This window comes from Mesocricetus auratus, unplaced genomic scaffold, assembly GCF_017639785.1.
Source record: "Mesocricetus auratus isolate SY011 unplaced genomic scaffold, BCM_Maur_2.0 Super-Scaffold_100011, whole genome shotgun sequence".
NCBI lineage: Eukaryota > Metazoa > Chordata > Mammalia > Rodentia > Cricetidae > Mesocricetus > Mesocricetus auratus.
The window spans coordinates 58,640,641-58,667,169 of NW_024429195.1; the positions used below are offsets into that span (position 1 = coordinate 58,640,641).

The 26,529-nt window shown below is 39.3% G+C and overlaps 1 protein-coding gene across 14 annotated transcripts in view; it reads right to left on the reverse strand.

Annotated features, from left to right (window-relative positions):
• The window catches only part of Osbpl8 (oxysterol binding protein like 8), a 126,223-nt gene that overhangs the window by 59,601 nt on the left and 40,093 nt on the right, over positions 1–26,529 (reverse strand). For 5 of the 14 annotated variants that reach the window (XM_040754898.1, XM_040754906.1, XM_040754904.1 and 2 more), the window contains exons 3-5: positions 23,476–23,514; positions 17,788–17,824; positions 11,380–11,517 (exon numbers count right to left, since the gene is read on the reverse strand). In XM_040754898.1, coding sequence (XP_040610832.1) covers positions 11,380–11,517; positions 17,788–17,824; positions 23,476–23,514 — 214 coding nt within the window. Of the gene's footprint in view, positions 1–11,379; positions 11,518–15,669; positions 15,866–17,787; positions 17,825–23,475; positions 23,515–26,529 lie in introns of those variants that run through there. The other 9 variants (XM_040754907.1, XM_040754899.1, XM_040754903.1 and 6 more) reach the window with 8 other exon arrangements.

Consider the following 26,529-nt stretch of genomic DNA (forward strand, 5'->3'; position numbering starts at 1 on the left):
CATGCAAAAAGAAGCTTGTTTCTAATTTAAATTAAAAAGGGGGGAAAGTATTATAAAGACCAAAAAAATTCTTATTTTCTTAATTTGTAAAATATGATGTTGACTGTCATTATGCTATGAAGCAACTTCCTAAACACAAGGAATTACAAACAAGCAAATAACCTCATCTTCAGAAGCATTGGCAACTTCAGAACCGAATCCACTAAAAACTCAAAACCCTGGAAGGTGGCACAGCCTGTAATGTACACTACTTCTAACAAAACTACTGACAGCTGGGAGCCGGGAAAAGCACTGGGATGGAGGGGATTAAAGATGGGAAAGGAGAAAATCAGAGTCCTCTTTAGACAATACGATTTTCTTGAGATACACTACTCAAGAACATATCTGTGTGTTTATGGTCCAAAATAGGTTCTGATGTTCAAATGTCTTACCAAGAAAGGAGGAACTGCTTCGATTCATGGAAGAAGGTGACTTCTATGTGCCTTTATTTGTGACCCACTTTAATGAAGGTTCTCTTTTGTTTGTCATCTAAGAATATACCAGCAACACCTAATATGGTCCCCTGGGAAGCATGATACAACCCTTTATAGTAGGAAAGCTGCTTCAAAGCAAACCGTCTTCACACTGATATTTTCTATTGGCTATCCATGAAGACTCCTGACATTTTTAATGTTTCTAGAATGAAGAGGGAACTGACTTTAGCTTTAAAAGAATTTATTATAGGATAACAGAAATACAACACTCACACGGTCTAAGTTATCTTTAATGAAACCAGGATAATCACTGAACAAAGGCTTTTGCTATAAAATAATCCAAAACTTTAACATTTAAGAACTAGTTCAAGCCAGGAATAATGGTGCATGTCTGTAAACCCGGAACTCTCAGAGAGGTGAGGTAGGAGGATTATAAATTCAAGATAGGCTGAGATGTATGGGGAATCTGTGTTTCATAAGTAAATAAATATGAAATGGGCTGAAGTTTTCAGCAAAGACAGGCTATTCTCACACAAAGCAATGTATCTACAAGCTAGATTAAAAATAAAAATGTAGAAAATAGCTTTCTACAATAAAGAAGGTTAGCTACCAATCACAATACTTCGTGAAGCTTGATAACAATCTTAAGTATGATCCAAAGGGAATAGGTCTCTCTCATGAGATGAGCTATGATTCAGTCCCATCCTCCTTTGGTACTCCTGTTCTATAAAAACAGACAAAGGGAGAAAACAAGCTTAATAGGTCAACATGTCTGCCCTTCCCAACAACCAACAGGGCAGAATGAAACAACCCTACCTTTCTAAGACTGTAATAGTACTTACGCTACCAGGAAGTAAACTGATAAAAGGTGGGGTGGGGGGAGTGGTGAGCAGAGATGGCTCTATGGTCAAAAGCACTGGCTGCTCTTCCAGAGGACTCAAGTTCAATCCCTAGCATCTATCTGGTGGCTCTCAACTGTCTGTAACTCCATTTCCAGGAGATATGATGCCCTCTTCGGGCCTCCACAGCACCAGGCATGCACATGGTGCATGGACACGAGCAGACAAAATACCCATTGCATAAATTTTATGAAGTTTAGTGGTGAGATAAGCTGGTAAGAAAGAAATGTGGAAATTGTTCAAGTTTTGGAAGAAACTAAGTCATAGCTATAACAGAACAGATAGCAAAGATTATCCTGACAAATGTGAATTATGTTGACAAATGATTCAAGAGTCAGTCTCTCAAGCTATTCCAAAGAAAAACAGGAAAATTCCAAGAAATGGGAAGAAACTGTACTTCAAAAAAATGATGTTTTTAAACATATTTTTTAGTTGATATGAGTCAATACACATGAAAAAGACATGCATGACTAAACAGAAAAATGAAACTAAATGAATTTATTGAATAGTAATTATTTACTAAGCATGTAACTGAAGGCATTTAACTCCCTTTACAAACCTTGTTGAATCTGAAGCTACCCTCTACTATAATAATCATACAAAGGAGAAAGTTATAAAATCTCAAAAGTACTGATATGGCATTTTAAAAATGAAGACAGCAGTATCATTTAGTAAGGGCTTATACGGGAGTAAACATTTAAGCTGCATCTTGAAGCCAGAAAGGGTAGTGTGTATCAGAAATCTCAGCACTTGGGAGGTTCCTATGAAGGTGTTTAAGGCCTTCCATGGTTTGGAGCCATCCTGGCCTTCATGAGATGCTGTGTCACTGAACAAATTAATAGATCAAAGAAAAACTATGTTTAGAAAAGATCAGCAACTATAAGAGAGAGGGGTATTTTACAACGGAAGACCAGGAAAAAGCACAGTTTAACTAAAAAACATCTAATGGGGCTTATGAAGGAAAATACAAGATGAAATTGGGAGACTAAAATCTGACATGATTAAGAGCCTTGACTAGCAGATAAAGACATTATAACTGTGCCCTTTGTAAGCTCTCAGTTACTGCTTTCCATTTGCTGGGTCAATTGATGCCGCATGAGACACACCTGGAGATCTTTATAAACATAGTTACCATGCTTCACCCCAGAGATGCTGAGTGGAGCAGACCTGGCTAAGCAAAGTCCCAGGTGATCCTCAGACACAGCCCAATCCACGCCACAGCTCTAAGCAACAGTATCAGTAAGCAACAGTAACAGTAAGCAACAGTATCAGTAAGCAACAGTAACAGAAAGCAACAGTAACAGTAACAGTAAGCAACAGTAACAGTAAGCAACAGTAACAGTAACAGTAAGCAACAGTAACAGTAAGCAACAGTAACAGTAACCGTAAGCAACAGTAACCGTAAGCAACAGTAACCGTAAGCAACAGTAACAGAAAGCAACAGTAACAGTAAGCAACAGTAACAGTAAGCAACAGTAACAGAAAGCAACAGTAACAGTAAGCAACAGTAACAGTAACAGTAAGCAACAGTAACAGTAAGCAACAGTAACAGTAACAGTAAGCAACAGTAACAGTAACAGTAAGCAACAGTAACAGTAAGCAACAGTAACAGTAAGCAACAGTAACAGTAAGCAACAGTAACAGTAAGCAACAGTAAGCCGACGTCTCTTCACTAATGGGAGTGACACAAATGCATGTCACCAGCCAATTTTCAATTACAGGGTTGAAGAATTGAAAAGTGGTATTTAGGGTTATAATTTTCTATTTTTATTCATGTTATTTTCTTCGAGATCTATTTTATAGGCTCCATGAATTCTTTGGTCATATGCACACATCTGTTTCACCATAACCTCACTTAGCAAACCTTGTTTGTTTTCTAAAGAAAGATGGACCTCACATACTAGAAGGCAAGAGCTTAACAGAATAGTAGTAGTAGGTCATACAGTTATAAAACAATAAAGACCTGACCTAAGCTAGTAAAAATAAGAATGAAAGTACTAAGGGAGACGAAGCCAGGCCTGGTGCATACCTCCCAGCACTCGGGAAGCAAAGGCAGAAGGATCAAGAGTACACAGTGAGTGTGAAGCCAGCCTGGATTAAATGAGACCCTGTCTCAGAAAATGCATGAAGAGGGTGAGGAGGGAAGACAATGAATATATCCCAACACTCTAAAACTTATACAAGGATTTATTTAATTTGGAAAAAAGTTTGGGGAAGAATAAAATCTGGCCTCATTAAAATGAAAACATCTGCTTTGTCAAGGAGACCATTACCACACTGATAAGGCATGCCAACATGGGAAAAAAATATAGTCCAGAGACATCAAAAGATGGCACAATTATATGTAATAGCTTTTAAAACTCAATAATAATGTGCAAAGTCAATTTTTTAAGCAGGCCAAATAAGAAGTGATATTTCAAAAAAGGTACACCGTAGGCATAAGAATGCTTGGTGTGAGTCACTAAGAAATGCAAAGCCAAACAAACAAACAAAACCCCACATGATTCCACACACAGCTGATGGAATAGCCAAGATGAGAAAGACTAAGCACACAGGGCCGTTCTGCTCACAGGCTGCTGGTGGAAGTGTGGAGGTAATGAGCTATTCTCAGAACAGTCTGTAACCCCAGCTCTCAAAAGGCAGAAGGTCAGTGCCTGGGCTAAACGGTGAGGCCTGGTCCCAACCTTCCTACCACTCAAAAAAAAGTTTGGCAACCTTAAACTTTATAAAAATGTTATGGATTGAGAGCTATAATTTTGCATTAGCTATTCAAACAACATGAATATATATTAATGCTTAATTTCTCCATTATATTAATAAAAAGGAGCTTTAAAGTCGAAGCCAAATTATCACCACTGGAAGCAGACTACAATTGTTAGCCAGCAATTAGACTTTTAGATACTACCCAAAAGAAATGAAACAACTATCTCTCTACACAGCATTGTGCGCATATAATAGGCTTGTTGCCAAACGACAGACACAATCATTAAAGTATGGGAAATTTAAGCCTCAAAACATATACTAACAGCCGGGCAGTGGTGGCACATGCCTTTAATCCCAGGATTCGGAGGCAGAAGCAGGCAGATCTCTGTGAGTTTAAGACCAGCCTGCTCTACAAGAGCTAGTTCCAGGACAGCCTCCAAAGCCACAGAGAAATCCTGTCTCGAAAAACAAAACAAAACAAAACAAAAAAAACCACACTAACTTGAACAAAACTGATGGGGCATGTCCTTCTAATTGCTGTGAATATATGTTTTTCTTACTGGTTGATGAATAAAGCTGTTTCGGCCAATGGATAGGCAGGATGTAGCCAGGCAGTAAGTATAGGCGGGGCTACCAAACTAGAAGAATTCTGGGAGAGGAACACAGGGAGTGAGGGATACGCAGCTTACTAGAAATAGGTTAATAATAAAGAGAGAGCTAGCCAATAAGGAGCCCGAGCCATTTGCCAAACAGTTTATAATTAATATAAGCCTCTGGAACTAAACAACTGCAGGACAGAAACTTCTGTCTACAAAAACTTAGCAAGCGCCAATAAAATCTAGACTAAAATTTTCTCCAGATCAAAGCTGTTTTATACACTGTGTAAAGTTGGTCAAGGAAAATCATTTTTCCCAACTGATCAAGTTCCTCATTTGTAAACAGTGGAAATGATTTATACACCATGCTCCTATAAGAATTCTGTGAGCTAACACATATAAAAGCACTAGACGACATTTGTCTTAAGCATTAATCATCATACTCTGTACTAATTCTTCCTACTCAGAAGTGGAATTAGTGGTTGTATTCGATATATTGTGGGGTATCAGGGTTTTCTAGATGTGTTTATCTGCTAGAGATCATCTCATTACAGACCTAATAGATCTTATGGTTTTGTTTTATGGGGGTTGTTTGTTTCAGACAGGCTCTCATACAGCCCAAGGCTTTCAACTCTGCATCCTCCTCCCTCAGACTCCCAAGTGCTATGATTACAGGCCTGCACCATCACGATCCAGTTTATAGTTGTTTTAAGTTAAAAAAAAAATTAGTGGTATGCATGGGCTTATCCACACTGAGAGAAATTCTCTTATTTGTTTACTATTACTGTGTGTGAGTACATGATGTATGGGGGGAGAGAATGCATGCAGAGATAAGAGGATAAATTTATGGAAATTAGTTCTCTTCTACCACTTTCTGAATCTTGAGACTCAATGTCAGGCTGCCAAATTGGCTCAGCAACTACATTAGCCACTGAGCCTGCCAGGCCCATACTAAAAAGAAATTCCAAGTGAGTCAAGATGTTGGAGTATAGCATTGGCTGATATGTCTACCTTCATCCCAAGTAGAATCATTTTAGTCAAAATAGTTATGACAGCTGCTACTGTAATAATCATATCAACCATTAGGAGTTATTATCTACTAGATTCTGCCCTAAGTTTTTTATGGATATGATCTTATTTTAAAACTCTGGGAAATATAATATGTTAAAAACTATTATCTCATTTTTTTCCCAGCCAGAACCTGGAAACAACCTAGAAGAGTGGATAGAGAAAATGTGGTACATTTACACAATGAAGTACTACTAATCAGCGGAAGAAAAAAAAAAAAAACAATGGAATCCTGAAGTTTTCAGGCAAATGGATGATACTAGAAGACAGCATCCTAAGTGAGGTAATCCAGTCACAAAAAGACAAACATGGTATGTACTCACTCATATATGGATTTTAGACATGAAACAGGGGAGTGTCAGCCTATAATCCCACCGCCAGAGAGTCTGGTAAACAGGTAGGACCCAAAGAGAGACATGCATGGTACCCCAGAGAAGGGGAACAGGACAGGATCTCCTGAGGGGAATGGGAGCATGGGAGGAAGGGAGAGGGAGTTGGGAAAAAGAGAGGGGGAGAAGAGGACAGGAAAGGAGGACATGGGGGAGCAGGAAGGTTGAGTCGGAGGAAGAATAGAGGAGAGCAGGAAGAGAGATACCATAATAGAGGGAGTCATTATAGGTTTGAGGAGAGATCTGGCACTAGTGAGATTTCCAGAGATCTACAAGGATGACACCAACTGGCAATCTAACCAATAGTGGAGAGGCTACCTTAAATGCCCTTCCCCTATAATGTGACTGTCGACTACCTTTTTTGCCATCCTAGAGCCTTCATCCCGTGACTGACTGAAGCAGAGGCAGACACCCACAGATAAACACTGAACTGAACTCCTGGAAACCAGTTGTAGAGAGGGAGGAGCGAAGAGCAAAGGGCTCAAGACTGTGCTGGTTAAACCCACAGAAACAACTGACCTGAACATGGGGGAGCTTATGGACCCCAGACCGATGGCTGAGAGGCCAGCATGGGGGACTGGATCAGTCCCCCTGAATGTGGGTGTCAATGAGGAGGCTTTGGCATTCTTTGAGGTCTCAGGCAATAGATCAGTATTTATCCTTGTCATCCAGATGGACTTTGGAAGTCCATACCACATAGAGGGATGCTCTCTCAGTCTGGACACATGGGGGAGGGCCGAGGCCCTGCCTGGAACGATATGACAGACTTGGAAGATTCCCCCCCAGGGAGGGCCTCACCCTCCCTGGAGAGTGGAGTTGGGATTGGGTGGGGGATTGGAGGGATTAAAGGGTAGGGGGAGGAGGGGGAGAGGGAGCTGGGACTGACATGTGAAGCAAGCTTGTTTCTAATTTAAATTTTAAAAAGTTAAATTACAAAGATTTGATTTGAATGATGTATATATGTGGCGGAGAGGTGTGTGTGCACATGGGTGCAGTGCAGAAGCCCCTTGGAGGAGCCTTGAAGATGTTGAGTGAGTCCCAGACTACTGGACATTTAGTTATTTACGCAGTTGGAGTCTGGTTTTGCTTTGTTCAGATTGTGATTGTGCACCGGTTCTTCTTCTTGAAGAAAGTATCTAACTTAATTTTTATTTTTTACAAGAGCCCATGGCTGCTGAAAGACTCTGAATTTAGAAAAGATTCCAGATTTTTTTTTCCCTTTGTTTTTTACAAGACAGGGTTTCTCTGTATTGTTTTGGAGGTTGTCGGTCCAGCCCAGCCTCGAACTCACAGAGATCCGCCTGCCTCTGCCTCCCACGTGCTGGGATTAAAGGCGTGCACCACCACTGCCCGGCAAGATTCCAGATTTCTAAAGTGATTAAATATTTTAAAGAGACTGAATGTTTAATATGTTTGAATTTCTAGGAACTGTGGAATTTTTAAATTATTGTATCCTATATTGTGATATTAACATTCTGTCTTGGTGATAATTGAAAAGTGATGTTTGTGTGTCAAGTTGACAAGGGATCAGTTGTAACTGGCTAGTTTTATGTCAACTTGATACAAGCTGGATTCATCAGGAGGGAGAGCCCCTGTTGAGAAAATATCTTCATGAGAGCCAGCCTAAGTCATTTTAATTAGTGATTGATGGGGGAGGGCCCAGCCCATGGTGGGTAGCATCATCCCACCATGGTCCTGGGTTCTACAAGATAGTAGGCTGAGCAAGCCATGAGAGCAAACCCATAAGCTGCATCCCTCCATGGCCTCTGCATCAGCTCCTGCCTTCAGGTTCCTGCCCTCACTACTACTTTAGATGATGAACTGTTATATGAAACTGTGAGCAAAATAAATCCTTTCTTCCCCAAGCTGCTTTTGGTCATAGTGTTTCATAACAGCAATAGTAACCTGAACTAAGACAACCATCTTTTGGCAAAAAGATTTACAAGTGGTTAAGAGCACTTGCTCCGATTTCAGAGGACCTAGGTTTAGTTTCCAGCACTCACACCAGGCAGTTCATAGTTGCCTGGGCTCCAGCTCCGGGGGTTCAGACAACACCCTCTTCTGGCCTCTACAGGCACCACACTCACGTGCACACACGCGCATACAGTCACACATACAAACACATAAAGTCAGTCTGAAATATTATAAAAAGACATGTGTCTCTACTGTTAGGTAAAAGGTTGATAGAGAACAGGATGTTTTCGAAGCACCAAACACAGCATTTCTGTTCTACTCAGTCAAAGAGGAAAAGCTGCAACTTTCAATATAGTGCCACTGGATCCTACCACTCAATCTCATGGCCACTAGGACAACCAGAAATTAAGTGAATTCTCGTGCATGATGGACCATATACTGCCCCCCACTATTCTTCAAAAAATGGTCAAAATTAATGTAACCAAATCTTGACATTTCTCCAAATTTATATGAAATACAAAAGGTAAAAGAACAAATGAAATAATAGTAAACAGAATCACAGTGTCAATAATATTTAGGACATTGGGACAGTTTACTGAGAAGTCAGAGACACAAAGGACGTTCTTGAGTATTGAAGATGCAATAGCATTAACAACCCATTTGTTTTGATTTCAACAAGCCTACTAAATAAAGACCTGGGACTGGGATGTAACTCAGTAACAGAGGTCTTACCTAGCATGCTAAAGTTCAATCCCCCAATACCACATAAACTGGGCATGGTGGTATCCACATGTAATGATGGCACTCTTGTGGTGAAAGCAGACAGATCATGAATTCAAGGTCATCATGGCAGATTGCATAGTGTAAAGTCTGTCTAAATTACACAGGAGGACTCTGGCTCCAAAACAAGAAGGGCTCAGGGGAAGGGACTGAACATGCCTGATATCAAAAGGTAATTCATAAAGTTACATTAAAACCTGACACAGCTAATATAATTATGATAGACAGAGATCTAAATGTAATTTTTCAAAGTACAAGGTAACTAAATAATAGTTCCCTTTCCCCTTATCCATGGGTATTACATTCCAAGACCTCAGAGGACTTCTCCAACAGTTAATAGTACTAACCCTTATACAGACTATACTATGTACAGACATACCTACTAATGTAAGTAAACATTAGTACCACAAAAGATTAACCACCACCAGAACAATAATTACAACAGTATACTGTAGTAGAACTTATAGCAGTGTTCTCCCTCCCATGCAATGGAATGGGTATTTCATCCAGCAGAATACCCTGAACAAAGGGATGATTCCCATTCTTGGGAGGACAGAGCGGGATCTTGGGCAAGATTTCACCAAATTACTCAAAACTGAGTGCAACTTAAACCGGAGGAGTTGCTCATTTGTGGAATTTCCCATTTAACGACTTCAAACCCTAATTCAGAGCAGATAACTGAAACCACCCGAAATAAAACACAACAATAAATTCAAGTTCTGAAGTCTTAAAAGAAAAAGCTCACCCACTGCAGTTGTGGAGTACCTAGGGGAACCTGAGACTATGCAGTAACACTCTGAGTGCCAGAGCCTCCAAAAACTAGGAAGTGCAGTCCAAGGGTGTGTGGGGTCCTCACACCCTTTTAAAGGGTCTGCAAGGCTTTAGCCAGTTTTGTAATACAGTATTAGTCACCAAGTTCTCTGCTGCCATGTACTCATGGAAAAAGAATGTGTTTTGTTGACAAGTCATCAAAAAAGCAGTGAAAAAAATATTAATCTTGAACCTTTTATATACATAGATTTAAATATTCTGTGTGATAAAATGAGAAATGTATAAACCACTACCGTACAGTATATTTTTAGTACAAAATTCAAAGCAGACCAGTTTAAATTTCATGGTATGCTGAAAGTTCACAAATGATTTTCCAATTGCATTTTGCCTCCAACTTTTAAGAGTACTATTTGTCAAGTTTTGCTGGATTACACAGAAGAACACCTGATTTGTTATGTGTATACAGGTGTATGTCCAGATTTTATTCATATACTTTAAGTCATCTATCTCAACACATTGACTGCATAGAAGCAGAAATAAAACCACAGGAGTCTGTTTACTAACCTACACATTAAGAAGATGCGCAGGCCGCGCGGTGGTGGCACACGCCTTTAATCCCAGCACTCGGGAGGCAGAGGCAGGCGGATCTCTGTGAGTTTGAGGCCGGGCTGGACCGACAGCCTCAAAAACAATACAGAGAAACCTTGTCTCGTAAAAACAAAAAAAAAAAAAAAAAAAAAAAAAGAAGATGCGCAAAAATACCAAATAGTTAGGGAGGGGGCACCATTTTCAATAAAAATATGATTCACGATCAAGCAATTTCAAATACTCAAATGAAGGAAATAGACATTCAAACAATATTTGCAATCAGTATTTACTGAAATACAGTAGCCATAACATAATCAACCTAAATGCTCATGAATAGATAAATAACATGCGGTATATGTGTGTGACTTTTAGGCACAGAATAATGCATCCTACCACTAGTAGCAACACAATGAGAATTGGAAGACACTATATTAGACAAAGTAAGCAGGCACAGAACTCAAGCACCCAGAGGTACAGGGGCTAAAAGAATCAATAATCAGAAGGTAAAAGAACTAGTCTTACAGAAGTGAGCCTAAAAGAGTTGTTATAAACTAGAAACGGAAGGGAATTGAGGGAGGGGGCAGAAAATGAATAGCTAACTCTAACCAGCTTCAAATGTGTAAAATTACTCCCCTGTTTCTGCAGACAGGTTATCAACGTGTACCCCAGCCTGGCCTTGAACTCACACTTCTCTTACCTCTGCACCCTGTTAGGATCTTAAGTGTGTATTCCTGTGCCAGCAACAGGGGTGACTAAATGTTCTGTGACACAGCACAGTAACTGTGGATGACCATAACTAATCATGTTTCTCAAAATAGCTAGTAGTGAAGATTTCAAAATTTCCAAAATATGAAAGTACAGGAGGTGATGTTAAACAAAATTTCATTAATATTAAGTTATATTTATTATTTTAATTCAATTAATAAGAATTACAGTAAACACAACAGAAACTCTGTGAAATTTTTGATTTTTTATGGCTGTACGGAGGCCACTAAGACCAAACAGTGAAAGAACATCTAATTTACAAGAATGAAACAACTAACAAAATGCGTTGATGAGTCTAAGGAAAGTCGAGTCTAAGTCCCTTGCGAATACAACGGCAACAACAAGTCTGCAGAAATCCAGGTAGAAGTGCACTGTGACAGACAAATGTCAGCTCTCTGAGAACAAACTAGAACTCCACCCTGAGGCTTCTTACCCTGGCTGTGAGGACTTGCAGGACTGAGAGATGGCTGCGGCGGTTCTTTAGTTGGTGTTGGGTAAGCCTCTCTCCCTTGGCGCTGATTCATCTTTCCTGGGGTCAAAAGCTGAGGTTCGTCACTGTTTGCTACAACAGCTCAAGGAAAGAAAAGAAGAGCAGTTATCATTAAAGTCATGGGCTTTATGACATAATTAATAACCTGAAATAAAACAAATTCCTTTATGACTATATTAATCTTACTACTTCAATAAGCTTGCATAATCATTTTGTTTTTATGTTCAGTTGCCATAAAGTCAAGACGAATAGACAGAGAAGTCTCATTTAAATATCTACACTACAGACATTGCACATATCCAAATGATAGGGGCCCCTATATACTGTGCATCTTTCACTGGGGAACATTAACTCTTCATTGTCTGCCATTACAACAGGGAAAAGACATACACAGACATACCTGCAAGCAAAACGCTGACACAAAAAAAAGTCTTTTTTTTTAATACCATATTAAAAAGAAAAAAAAAAACCTCGATATCCCAACTACCAGTTTGTAGAAAACGTTGTGCTGCTTCTCACCCATATGGTCAAACTACCAAAATACAGGAATAACCCAAAAGGATGAAAAGAGAAGCTGAAAATGAAAGTAATGAGGGAATGGGGCAAACCAAATCTAAAGGCCCTATTTCCTCCTCATTTTTCCTTGTTTTTGTGCTTACAGATGGTTTAGTTTCATCTTAAAAAAAAAAAATCAATGACTAGCTTTTCACTTGCTAATTAACTAGAACCTCTCATTGATATTTTTATCACTGTATCTTTTAAAACTCAAATGGCTTTTACATATTTCCTATTGTGGTGATATATTATTTATGATTTAATAAAGTCACTGGAGATCAAAATACAAAGCTAGCCACAACCATAGAGCCAAGCAGTGGCGATACATACCGTCAATCCCAGCAGCCATACTAGTTAGCCATAGAGGCTAGGAGGTGGTGGCTCTGTCTCCCAGGACTTGGAGACAGAGCCAGATGGATCTCTGTTCAAGGCCACACTGAACTAACTACATGAAACTGATCCAGTCTAAAAGTTAAACAGCTCACACAAAGGTGATCTCAGCCCTTGGGATCACACGCCTTTAATCCCAGCACTAGGGAGGTGGAGACAGGAGGGATATGGCTGGGCACACAGAGGAATATAAGGCGGGAGGAGACAGGAACTCAGGGGATTGCAGTCTGAGGCACGGTGGAGAGCAGTGCAGTCTGCCTTGCGCTCTGGGATCCGTGGAGAAAGGGTCTCCCATTCTGGTCTGAGGTAGAGGTGAGAGCTGGTGGCGGCTGCTTCGCTTCTCTCATCTTCAGCTTGAGGCCTAGTATCTGCCTCTGGGTCTTTATTGTTTGTGTTACACCCTATTGTGCTAAAGTTTTCAAAATTATATTTTAGCTCCTTGTATTTCAAAACCAAAACACAAGCACTCTCATTTATTATCCAAGTAAAGATACCAAAAATATTTACCACAAGTTAAAACAAACAAAAAGCTATGGACAGGCAGCTTCTAAACTTAAACCTCTATAATATCTCACATATCCAACTGCCAGCCTATCAAAAGACAAACTGAAAACAATACCCACTGCTCCAGTCAGCAGCTATCACAGATGTACGTAGATATATATATATACATATATGAGATATATACGGAGAGAGAGAGAGAGAGAATGCACAAGAGTAAGCATGTTTTCTTTTCTCCTTAGAATAGATCCATTGCCACAAGAGCCCAAGGGTCTGACACCTTTCTATCCTTTCAAATTCCATTCGGCTCCTGCAATAAGGGCCACCTTAGTATTCCTTAAAATTGCCACTTTGCAGTTTTCTGAGCCTGTTTTGTTTTGTTTTTAAGTTTTTTAATGTGTGTTGTACCTATGTGAGTATATGACACACATGTGTGGATGCCTAAGGAGGCCAGAAGAGGGTGACAGATCCCTCTGCAGTAGTGGTTCTCAACCTTCCTAATGTTGTCATCTTTTAATACACTTCCTCCATGGTTGGGTGAACTCCAACCATAAAATTACTTGGTTGCTACTTTATAACTAATTTTTCTACTGTTATGAAACATAATGTAAATAGCTGATATGCAGAATAACTTATATGTGACCCCATGAGAGAGTCACAACCCACAGGTTAAGAACTGCTGCTCTTGAGTAGTTATAGGTGATTACGAGCTAACAGTGTGGGTACCAGAACTCAGGACCTCTGGAAGAAAAGCTCTTAACTCCTGAACTATTTCTCTAGCCTCTTGGGGCCTGTTTCTTGTTCCTTCTATTAGGAATACTCTGGGCCAGGTTTTTCCTTACTCTTTTTCCTCTTGCGTGCAGTCTGTATTCAAATGCTATCTGTTGGGGAAAGTCTTGGTTTCTTCATGGTGCTATTTAATACTTTCTTGCTTCTTGGTTTCAATGCAGCACAATCCAATATCTATGTGTTACGGTCTACCCATCTCAAGCTATTGTCGGTCATCATGGTTTCCATGGCAGCTCGTATCACTATCTGAAATAGTTAACTATTGCCTCCACTCTTCCACTAGAAGTTAAATTTTATGAGTGGAATGTTTTTGTCTGCCTCATTCTCCATAAATGCTTAATCCTGATTTTCTTCCTGACATAAAGATACTGCTTCCTGTTACACTAAAGGTATGTGATAAAATTTTACTTAAAAGTCAAACTAGCTTTCTTATTTTTAAAAGCTTCATTATCATAAAGTATATATGTTGGCTTCTCTACCTATTAAATCTGATTAATTTGATTGATTAAAAAATAAATAAGATTTATAATAGTAGGAATGCACAAAAAAACTAAGTCATTTAAATAACAGTCCAGAAAAACAGTAACAGACCCCTTCATAAGTATAGTCTAGCCACATAATGAAGGCAAGGCACTAGGACAACTGATTGGGTGTACCAAACAAGCAGATACCACCCTTCATTGTAACACACTTAAAGAATAGTCTCATGAAATTAAAAGAAACAAATGAAATACGAAACTTGGAAACTTTTAAAATAGAGTATTTCTATAGATTTGGGGTAGGCAATGTATAAAGGCAATGCCCTTATACAAAAATGTAACAACACTAATACAAAAAGGAACTGATAAATACTATAACTATCACATCAAAATTGTGAATTCATTCATCAGATAATCCCATAATGAACATGAAGAAACACTGAACAGGAAAATATATTCACAACCATATAGTTAACAAGGTTGTATCTAAAGTGTTTGAGCTATAGCTCCTATACATCAACAAAAAGACCAACAGCATCACAGAAAAAATAGAATGAATAACTGAAAAATATTTCACAGAAAATGCAACTGTCCAAAAAGCACATGAAAATATTCTTCCTGATTAATAATCAGGGAGGTAGATGCCAGTTTCACAGCAGGATATTTTATAGGCATCAGAGTTGAAAAATTAGTAATATTAAATAAGGAAGATGGGATTGTCAAGATCTTGGGCACTACTGGAATATAAATTGATACTAGCACTTTGGGGAACAACTTGGGGACTAGTACATACTTGATGAATGCAACACGATCTTGTTCGTACGCCTAGAAAAACTCCTACATGATCTTAGAGAAAACGAAGGCCCTCAAACAGCTTAAATACTCACAAACTAAAAATAAAACGGGGTGTGTAGGAAGTACTTTGGAGAAGCAGCTCAGTAGGTAAGAGCACTAACTGCTCTTCAGACAGTCTGGGTTAGATTCCCCATACACACATGACAACTCACAACCATGTGTAATTCCAGTTCTAGGGGCACTAACACCCTCTCCTGCCCTCTGCTGGCACCAGGTGCACAGACACCCATGCAGGCAAAGCACACATAACTCGTAAAATAAAGCGACAATACTAATTCTAATGACTAACCCAGTACTTGGAGGGCAGAGGCAGGGAGAGCTCTGTTCTTTGAGAGCAGCTTACTCCCTATAGCAGATTCTAGGCAAGCCAGCACTACACAGTAAGACTCTGTCCCATAAAAAATAAAATAATAAAATAGGCTAATAAATGGTGGCACAAGCATAAGCTAGAATAGTATATGGCATCTATTTCTTGATCAAACAGCAGAGATGAATCAAAGAAATACATCAACTACAAAAAACAAATTCTCAACATATTACATATACATATACAGCCCTTTAAAAAACAGGGTTGGCAGGGCACCTGCCTAGCGTAAGAGAGGTGCCTTGGACTCGGTCTCTCATATCAGAAAAGAAACAAGAACCCAAACTGGCCAGAACTCACATATTCCTGTCTGTCTGCCTCCCTGATCTGGAATTACAGACAGGTGTCGCCATGCTCAGCTCTCAGGTAACATCTTTTTTCACAGTGCTTTACAGCAGGACAGAAAGCCCATCTTCATATTTGTTTTGCCTCAACCCATTCACCAACAGTAATCATTTGCAGATGAAGGAAGTTCTTCTTAATACAAATCATCAGTGTCCTACAGGAAGTGCACAACAGTGGAATATCTGAACAGAAGCTTAAGAAGCACAATGACTTTGTTTTTGTGTGTATCTACTGACACAACTGATAAATATTTGCTAAATGACTGAAAAGCTGTTTGGCAAATGAATCACCATGGCAGCCTAGTTTTTGACAAGCTATTCACCTGCCAATGGTGACATTATAGTGCCCTCTGCTGGTTCTACTTATAGTGCAAGTAGACTACTTTGCAGCTCCTATTAACAGAAATCACACTGTAATAATTAATACTATGGTTACTGTACCAGGTGTGAACCTATCACCATCCTTAGTTCCTGAATTTAACTCAAACATTTCAGGACACCAAGATAAGACACCTAAGTAACCTAACTCCCCTTAACGTTTATGAAAGTCTGTCTTTTATAGAATTATGGTACTGACAGGACATAGTAATATCTGTAGAGGGTACCTGAGATTTAAAAATATTCTTGGTAAAACAAAAACTGGGTAAAAAAGGATTTATGCTCTACTTTAAAATTTTTTCCACTATCTGATAATATTGCAATATACAGCATGTTTTAAGTAATAACTGTTGCTATTTTTAAAACTTAATGTTACTTTAAATTATCATTTTATTTAATAATTAATATGAATTCTAACCAGTATTTGAGAAAAAGTCAACTAACATAAACCAAAGATTATATATATTCCACTTTTTATTAAAATCTATTAATTGTGGAAAATGACATAATTTATGTAATCATATTCATGCCACCAATCACCCACTCTTTAGAATAACAACAATAACAAACATCTCATTATGAAAAACTTTTGCCATTATCTTGCTCAGTCCCTTTCTTTGAACCCCAAATGGCTTGCAACAGTGAGGTGACTATTAGACATCAACACTAAAACTTCTAAATCAGTTTCCTATGTTATTATTAAAAAAATCAAAACCTCTGTCTAATTTATGATCGATGGAACTTTAATGGTTTTTATGAGACAATACTTGGCTCTCCCTTTGCAGTGTCAGTAACAGTAGTCTATAGTAGGTGAGCAGCCACCTGAAGCTCCCTGGAGAGCCAGCTTTTAGCTTCAGACTCCTCAGTTATAAAATCAGTGTTTTATTAACTGGTCTTTCTAGAAGTTATTTTCAGCTCAGTGTTGCTATGATTTTTTTAATGTAACAACTTCTCCTGTCACTGTTTAGATGAACTGAAACAATCCTGAGGTGCCATGCGACTACAAAGTGCAATCCTATTTAGAAAACAAAAACAAAACCAGCAATATTTGGCACAGTAAAGTGGATACAATTTTATTTTAAGGGAGGATAATCTTCTAGAGCTCTAAAACATATTTTCAAAAAAAACAAACAAAAAATCACTATCAAATTATATTAAAACACTACAAACCTAAACACTATTTCTCAGTTTGACAAGTCAGTGAATTCCTCATATGATCTCTTTATGTCTGTGATGACTGAACAAGGATCTTGTGAGAAAGAGATCCTAAATAATGACTCATCCTTTAGAGTGGGGCGGGGGTCCCAACCTTCCTAATGCTGCAACCCTTTAATACAGCTCCTCATGCTTTGTGACCCCAACCATAACATTATTTCTGTTGCTACTTCATAGCTGTAATCTTGCTACTACTATGAATTGTAATGTAAATATCTGTGTTTTCTGATGGTCTTAAGTGACCCCCGCAAAAAGGTTGTTCAACCACAAAGGGGTCGAGGCTCACAGGTTGAGGACCACTGCTCTGGATGACTGTGATGTCAGTACAGACTCTGTCCACGGCTTTCACATGGACAAGTGCAACATACAGACAGTGGGCATTGAGCATTTCTACAATCAAAACTGAAGTACTGTCATTTATAAGTAACACCAAAATATTACCAGGTCCCCAAAACATGACATTCCAACTTTAGCTACTTACTTGATGGCCCAAGGACATCTTTGCTATCACCAAGAAGCTTTTAATGCAGAGGAATTGAGCAGCAAACACACAAAATCCAAGCCAGGAAGAAGCAGACACCGGACGGAAGCAGCAGTGAGACAAAAGGACGAGAGGAACAGCGTTAGTCTGTGAGTAGGAAGCGCATGCACATTAGTGTCAATCGTCATAATTTATAAGACATTTCCTTCTCTACACCAGAAGAGTCTTGCCTTAGGCGATACCAAATATTTGTTTTAACTTGGGGAAATGAAGGTAGAAAGAGAAAATGGAATCACCAAACTGCATTGCTTTGCAATGTCTCAAGCCAAAAGTTCCTTTTGATTCCAATTCAAGGTAAGGATTAGGAGCAATAAAACTTGTTCAGAAACCTAAGAGCACTCTGCACTCTTGCCTTTAATTTTAAAGCTTTAAAAATGCCTACCCCTCATACTCTGCTCAACAGCAGTATGCATGCTATCAGAGCACTCTCTACAGAGATTTAGTCTTACACAAAAAGGAGAATCTTTAATTCTTGCATATTATAAGGCAAGCATTGTGCAAACTGTTTCTACAAAGATAGCAACAAAATAGATCAGTTTTTAACCAAATGGCAAAAAATAAAGAGAGAAAGTTATTGTCAGATAAATCACCCAAGAATAAGTTTTAAGTTAGACATAATTTTCTCAGGACTTGTTAAAGACAAGCATAATCTAGAGCTCCTTGTCCTTTAGGAAGTTAGAAGATATTCCCCACCCCACCCAGCCTCACGGAGTATCCTAGGCTGACCTCAATCCCACAGTCCTCTTCCTCCAGCCTCCTATGTCCCTGGTCCCCACACCAGGCAAAGGATTCAGCTCTTTCAAGAAGAGGTTAAAATCAACCCTCTATCTCAAAACTCTCTTATCCTCCAGCATTACTGGGGACTCCCTTAGTAGGTACACAACTCTCAGCTATCTAATGTACACACCAAACTAACAATTGCCACTGCTTACACTGTTTCTGGGCACAGTGAAGGAATTGTCATTGGCTGTGACAAAACAAGGTGACCTGACCTGTGTGATTGAGGCTCTGTCATCTCCTTGGAGAAATTCTCCTACCTGCCACTTTCCTAAGTGATAGCTATTGAGCAATTCTGGGTATCCTGTTCTAGTGTCTATTTTCTTCAGATGCCAATCCATGCTTATTCTTCTATGAATGGATTTCAGTTTCACAGAGTACAGCTTTGCAAACAATGGACTCATTGTGCTCAGGTCCTTATTACAAAAATTGAGGGAGGAGATTAAGAGGGGTAAAAGATTAAAGTATTTGTGAGTCAGGGCTGGAGAGATGGCTCAGCTGTAGAGAGCACTTGCTGCTCTTCCAGAGGACCCGAATTCACAATCGCCTGTAGCTCCAGCCCCAGAGAACTCACTTCTGGACCCTGCAGGAGCCTGCACTCTCACATGCACACTTCTGCAAAGAAGGTCACACATAAACACAGAACTTAAATCTTAAAAACTAGAGCAGCAAAAGCAGCTGTGCAGACAGTCTAAACTGTCCCCCAGTGGTCCTTATTCCCTGGTGAACAGTGCCTTGTCTCCTGGAGTGTGCAGAGCTGCATTATTTCCTTTTGTCGGTTTTTGCTTTGGGGCAGGAGGTGTAGGATTGGTTTGCACACAGTGCCCAGGCTGTTCGGAAACCCTTCATCTTCCTGCCGCAGCTCCTCGACTGTCAAGAAGCATGCACCACCAGGTCTACGGAAAAAGGATGGTGACCTCTTCTAGAGAAGGTCTTGTGTACAGGATTCTCTCACAGGTCAATCTAAAAGAGCTCTCCATAAGGTACCAGGCGAACGCTGAGGTGAAGCATTAAGTGAACTTGAAGAGGGTATCTCCTCACTAGCCAATCAAGTTTTCAATGGAGATAACAGCAGAACTCCCTCCCTAATCTTAACTGCAACCAGCTACTCTTGGATTCCTGGGTCACAAAATTTGAAATAAATGCTCATTGTTTAATATGACTTAATTCTGGGATCATTTATGAGACAATAAACACATAAATAATACTAGGAAACTGTAAGAAGACAGGAAGCTGACAGAGACATTATAGCCAACTCTAAAATGTTTCAAAGTATCTGTGTTTAAAAACTTCCTGGGATGATAAATTTAGAGAAAACTTAGATTTACTTGTCTTAAAACAATCCACCTCAAAAAGTAACGCTAAAACAAACAAAGAAAATACAGCCATTCTGTGTACTCTAGGACAGAACGGGGATTGCTCACCAGGGAATAAGGATCAGTGGGTGCCATTTTGGATTATCACAAATACTTGTGCCTTTTTAATTTCTTAGATTTTTAATTATTATTTTTCCCTGGATTTACCAATAGCTTCACTAAGAAAAACTATAGTTTTAACCATACACAAATACCCAAGAGCATGCATGTGTGTGCACATAGATATACACCAGAAAATTTTAGTTTTATTAAACCTACATATTTGAAGGTTTTAAAATTCATCTTCTAGCCGGGCACTGGTGACGCACACCTTTAATCCCAGCACTTGAGAGGCAGAAGCAGGTAGATCTCTGTGAATTTGAAGCCAGCCTGGTCTACAGAGCGAGTTCCAGGGCAGGACAGGATTCAAAGCAATACAGAGAAACCCTGCCTTGAAAAACCAAAAGAAAAAAATCCATCTTCTATTTGGAGTAAAAAGTTAATAATAAGCTCGTCTTCATTGTACAGCTTTGTTTTACAGTCTCCAATTCTGTGCAGTTTCTGTTCCTCACCTGTTCACTCTCAAAAATTTATTTCTAGAGTAGACAGTAACTGTAAGTATTGTTCCAAAAATTGCATTATAATATCAACATTATACCTTTCAATATGTCTGTGCCAATTGTATCTTATCCCACTGGATTAATTCTAACTTGTTCAGTGTGACAGTGAATAATACCCTGAATTGAAAATAACTACTGTCAATAATCCAGTAAATATTTACCGAGTAACAATTATAGTCATATATCATTTTAAGCACCAAAGGATACTAGCAGTAAATGAAATAGACAAAAGAATACTGTCCTGGGCTGGGGTTTGTACCTCAGAGGTACAGTGTATGCCTAGCTCTGCCCCTGCATCTGATCCACACACCACAGAATCAGAACTCTGTCAGAGTAGCATTAAGTTTTAATGGAGAAGACCATGATAACCATTACATGGTTTCAAATAAAAGGAGAAGATAAGCAGAGAATGGGGCATACTGAACATCAGGGGAAAGGACAGGTAGCCTAAGAACACCCTACTACAGGGTCCACCAAACAAGGTAAAGAAAACCACCAGAAAGGATTCTACAGGGAACAAAAAGCAAAGACAGAAGACTGGGTTGTCAGCCAGTGCCAAGGATCAGGAAACAGTGTGCATGCAGAAGCTAGACAACAAAATCAGTGAGGTATGAGGATGCTGGATTATGGGAGTCTTTGCATGACCTTATTCAGGCTTCGGCTGTATTCTGAACAGGGTTAGAGAAGCCAAAAAAAAAAAAAGATCTTGAGAAAGGGACTAACGTGGTCTGATTGTATTTTAGCAGGATTACTCCAACTTGCTATTCTGAAAATACTTTAAGAACAAGAGTATAAGTGGACTTTACTGAAAGAATCTGAGAATAACACGGTAGCAGCAGCACAGATGATGAAAGGTTATTCAGTTCTGAATATAATTTGAAATTACAGCAGCAGGATTTCCAAGCAGAACAAGTGGAAGGTAAAAGAGAGGAATCAAGATGATTTCAAGCAGTCTAAATTGAGCACCTGATGATGGAATTGCCAAGGACCTTAGAAAGGCTACATGTGAGACGTCTGTTAAGATATCCAAGTGGATGCCAAGAAGGTAGCTGGATATACCAAGTCTGTACAGAGAAAAGGTTCAGATTGGTAGAAGATGCACAAATGATGAAATGTGTGAGTTAGATTTATGACCTGAATGCCTTGGTCACTGATGATTGACAAATGTCATAGTATAAAGGAGCAGTACCAGAAAGCCAGCTTATAATGGACAACACATCTAAGACTCAAGTGAAAACACTCCAAAAGCAAAGCTGAAACACCATGGCATCAGGAAACATTTCCCAGGAAGATATGGACAGGAGGCACTAAATGGGACATCAGTAAAGCATCCTTCCCAAGTCACCTGTGAACGATGCTAATGGGAAGGAGGCACAAGCAAGCAAGCATCTTCTCACAAGTAACTTCTTCACTGGGTAGACATTAGTGTGCTGCCCTTACACTGTTGGGATACAGTACCACGTTGTGTAACACAGAAAGACTGCGAAATAACTACTTTGGGATAACTCTACACAACTATCTTGAATGTTTTTTATAAGGTAGGCATTCCCTGAATGTTTTTTATAAGGTAGGCATTCCTTGATTTTTGCTGAAATACTAAAATACTATTCACATCTTGAAGAATCCAGAAACTTCTCAGAGTGAAAAACCATTAAGACAGGATGAAGCAGTTTCTTTTTATTAATAAACACCTAAACTCATTTCAGTAACTTGTTACAGAAATAAATCTTCTAATTTGACTGAAAATAATTTTTAAAAAAAATAGTATGACTGGAAATTTTTATTTAGGAATTTGTATGCTACAAAGCACTTTCATTAGGAACACTTATTACAAGAATTATCTAAATCTTAATTAGTCTATGAGTCTCATAAAAACTGTGATATGAAGACTGTGATCTATTGTATTGTAAATCCAAATGTGTGCCACCTAATCTACAAGCATTCCACCTTTAAGAAACATAAAGGACAAAAGACAAGTTTATTCACCATGCCCTTCAACCTAAGAACTCCCCAGTCTCAGCCAAACCAAGACAGCAGTCACCCTATGGTACAGAAACGATCCCAGACTATAGTTTTTATCTTATAGCTTCAAACAGTACTTTCTTCCTTAGTGTGTACACACTAACTTGCCTTAAGCCATCTGGTGAGCATAAGGGAAACCAGAGAGCTTATCCAGCAAGGACACTGCTGGTGGCACCTTTTCCCCCAATACAGCAGCTCATCAATCAGTCACTCTCTGAAGCAATCCTGCTCAGACTGCCCCAGAGCCCACATTTGGAAGGGTTACACAAAGCATCTCAGGGTTCTATCCAGTGTTATCTTTGGCTCTGAGAATAAGAAACTTCAGCGAAGGGTATATGATGCAGCTGGGAGCTACTTGTTCTTAGAACAGGAGTCATCATCACTCTATACTTAGCTTGAATTTCTCATATTCCTCTAATGTGCAAAAGTGTGCACATTTTATACTTGAGTTTTACATGAAAAATTTTAAAGCAACTTTTTTTCTGGGAACTTGAGCTTATCAGTGCTTTGGTCCCTAAGTATTTATCCCATTTTTACAACAGTTAATATAAGACAAACACATACTAACTAAAGAAAGATGCACTAAAGCATTAACAGTGGTTATATTTAAGAGGCAGAGTTTACTTACTATGCTTTTTGTGCATTATTTAACTATAATAAACCATTATGCATTACTTTTATAGTAAAAAATAAGAAGTGGGAACAAAATTTTAAACTGATCTTTCTATCTTCACTTGCTGTGTTGTACAATGGCAATGTACAAAGCGCAGTGGGAAATACCCACTTCCAACTTGAAATCACAGAAAAACACAGAAAAGTTTAGCATCTTAAACACAGGATTATATATTACTCACTGTCTCTGGAACTTCAGCAACTTCTGAATATGGCATGATCTAAAAAGAAAACACATCTTCTCAGGAGCAATTTAATCTCAAATAGCTGAGGTAGAAACTAAAGAGCACCCAGAGTTTACAAAGGACTTCAGTGAGGAAACGGTAGTCTACAAAGTAACATTTAAAGGAGGTAGGAGGTAGGGAGGTGCAGGGGACTTTCACACTAGGAACTAAACCTTTCATTTTTCTTCTTTCAAATCCTGTGACTTGAGGAAATTGCAATCTGTCAAGCTATGCAGTTCTCTGGAATGTTCTAGAAGGAATTCATTTTTATCCCTCTGGGAATTTATTACATTCTGCCAACCTTCTCACTATGAAGGGCTTTATTGGTATTTCCTGCTTGCACTAGTGTGGCCCTGTCTTACTGCACGGTGTCCTCTTCTCAGTGAGTGAGCGATCCTGAATAACAGCCCCCAGCCCAGCTGCTCAGGTAACCTCCAGGCCTCTTCTGCTGATGGAGTTTACCTCTCAAACACTTCTACCCATGCATTGGACACTGGTGGGAATTAACTTCTAGTTCTAAAATTCTGGTAAGAAAGGAAGGCTTTTAGGCTTATTTTAGAAAGCAAATTTCTTCTGGAAAATAACGCTTATTAGCTGTCTCAGAAACCAGTTCCTATACCCATTTATCCATCTCCTTTCCAACTACTCAGACCGCCCGACCCATCCCCAGGTCTAATCAAGTTGTTAGGTTGTCTCTTCTACAATGTTCTGTCTCTTCTTTAATTTTCCACTAATACATCCTGCCATCTCAACTTCTCCTCCTCCTTTCAAAAGCTGTACCCACAGTGACCTTCACTTACCATACTAGATACTGAAATTCAAGAGGTGATGAAGTGAGCTTCCTATTGCCAAGACTACTATGTATTGTATCCACTTAACACTAATATGAGTAATAGCTGGACTACTCCATTTTAATCATTCTTCAAGTCTGCCCATGAACTCCTGGGATGTTTCTTTTTCTGCTCTGTGAATGTATTACTTATTAAACGTTATCACTCTCTGGAGCTACAGTAAAGCTTTGTAATAGTTTAAGTATACTGCCTGGTGTCCTTGCAGAACATGACAACACAAAGAACCGATGTGGACAGTATTCAACCTAAGATAATTTCCTAAATGATCATGCTCACAGTGTTATTTCTCCACTCAAAAACATCTGATACACTGTTCATTATAAAATAAGCTTCAAACTCTGGTATTTAAAATCTACAATTCAGCTAAATTATTCATCCCACAGAATTGTTTTGATCTACCATAAGAAAGTCTTGAAACGCCACTTGCCTAAGTTTTGACTGACAGAACTGATTGTACATAGTGATTTGTAAATCTGTGCCACCTGCCCCCCCACCCCAGTTTTCTTTCTGTTTAGCCGACCAACAATTTGAAAATCCTCTGATCTTGGTGGTTCAGTTTACATAACCAAAATTCAGTCTGGAGCTATCCTTCCCAGTCTCTGGCTTTCTCAGAGTATTTTCCTCATTGCTTAGTATATAAACGTTATATTCCAGTATTGTCACTGCATCTTTCTGTTAACATCACACAGGACTGTGACAGAGCCCAGCGTACCACCTATTCCTTAAAACACCGGTCCTGCACATAACAGTAAAAGCCCAACCACCAGGTTATTCAACAGACACAAAAGTTCACCATCACTACTCTGCTTAGAAAACAGCCCTTACAACCAGGCTTGGTTGTGCAAGCCTGTAACCCAGCTAGTTTAGGAAGCTGAGGCAGGAGGATTATGAATTCAGTGCCTGCCTGGGTTACAGAATGAGCACAAGGACAGTCTGGGGAACTTAAGTACACTCGGATTTTATCTCAAAACCACATGTACAGATTTTGCTAGCATGTATAAGGCCCCATGTTCAATCTCCACGTGAGAAAGGAAGGATAAGGAAGATTGGGAAGTCCTAAGATTCTGCTCATGAGCTGCTTCATCAGAGGACAGTCTATATTCCACTCCCTAGTCTACAGTCTATTACTCTCTGTCCTTCCCATCACGCTGTAATTTTTATCACACTAACAAAGAACATAGTTCTACCTTTGACCATTCAGATTCCACTGGATCTGTTTTGTTCATTGCTGTATTCCTAAAAGCAACAAGGAAACCTAGCACATTATAGACATTCAACAATGAATGGATATGTACATGAGTGAAAAGAAAAGGTTCACTTATTATAAACTCAATAAGCAGTGGGGTTTTTTTAATGTTGTTTTTGTTGGGGGAGAATGGGGATGTCTTCCACAGGTGCAGGAGGAGGCTAGAGGGCAACTGTGGAGTCAGCTCTCTCCTTCCACCTTGCATGGGTTCTAAGGGGCAAACGCAGGTCATCAGGCTCAAGCATTAAGAGCTTTCTCCGGGGAACCACCTTAAGACATTCCTTATGTACAGTTTTCTGCATTCCAAATGGATTAGTTCAACTTCTCTAAAACAAAAGTAAGTCTTGCCCATCTTTCTTATCTCCAGAAATGTTAATATATTGCATACCTAACCCTCAGGGTTACTGTTGCTCTGATGAAATCAAAGCAACTTGAGGAGGAAAGGGCTTATTGGGTCTATGCTTCCTTATCATTGTTTGTCATTGGAGGGAGCCAAGATGGCAACTCAAGCAGTGCAGGAATCTAGAGGCAGGAGCTGATAGAGACACCATGGAGGAGTATTGCTTACTGGCTTGCTCCTCATGGCTTGCTTAGCCAGTCACTGATCAAGAAAATGGCCCACAGGCTTGCCAGCTACCAGATCTTATGGGAGGAGTTTTCTCAATTGAGGAGCCTCCTCTGAGACGTCTATAGTTTGTGTCAGGCTGATATAAAACTAGTCAGCACATCTACAATGACACATAAAGAATTAACATAGGATGTAAGTATGAACTCTGAGTTTATCTTTTTACTGTCTTAAGGCATGTATACCAGGCTAGCCACAAACTTGATTAGTAGAGTGTGACCTTGAACTTCTATGTTCCTGCTTCTACCTCCAGAGTTTATAAAGTCTGAATTATAAACCAAACTTTATAA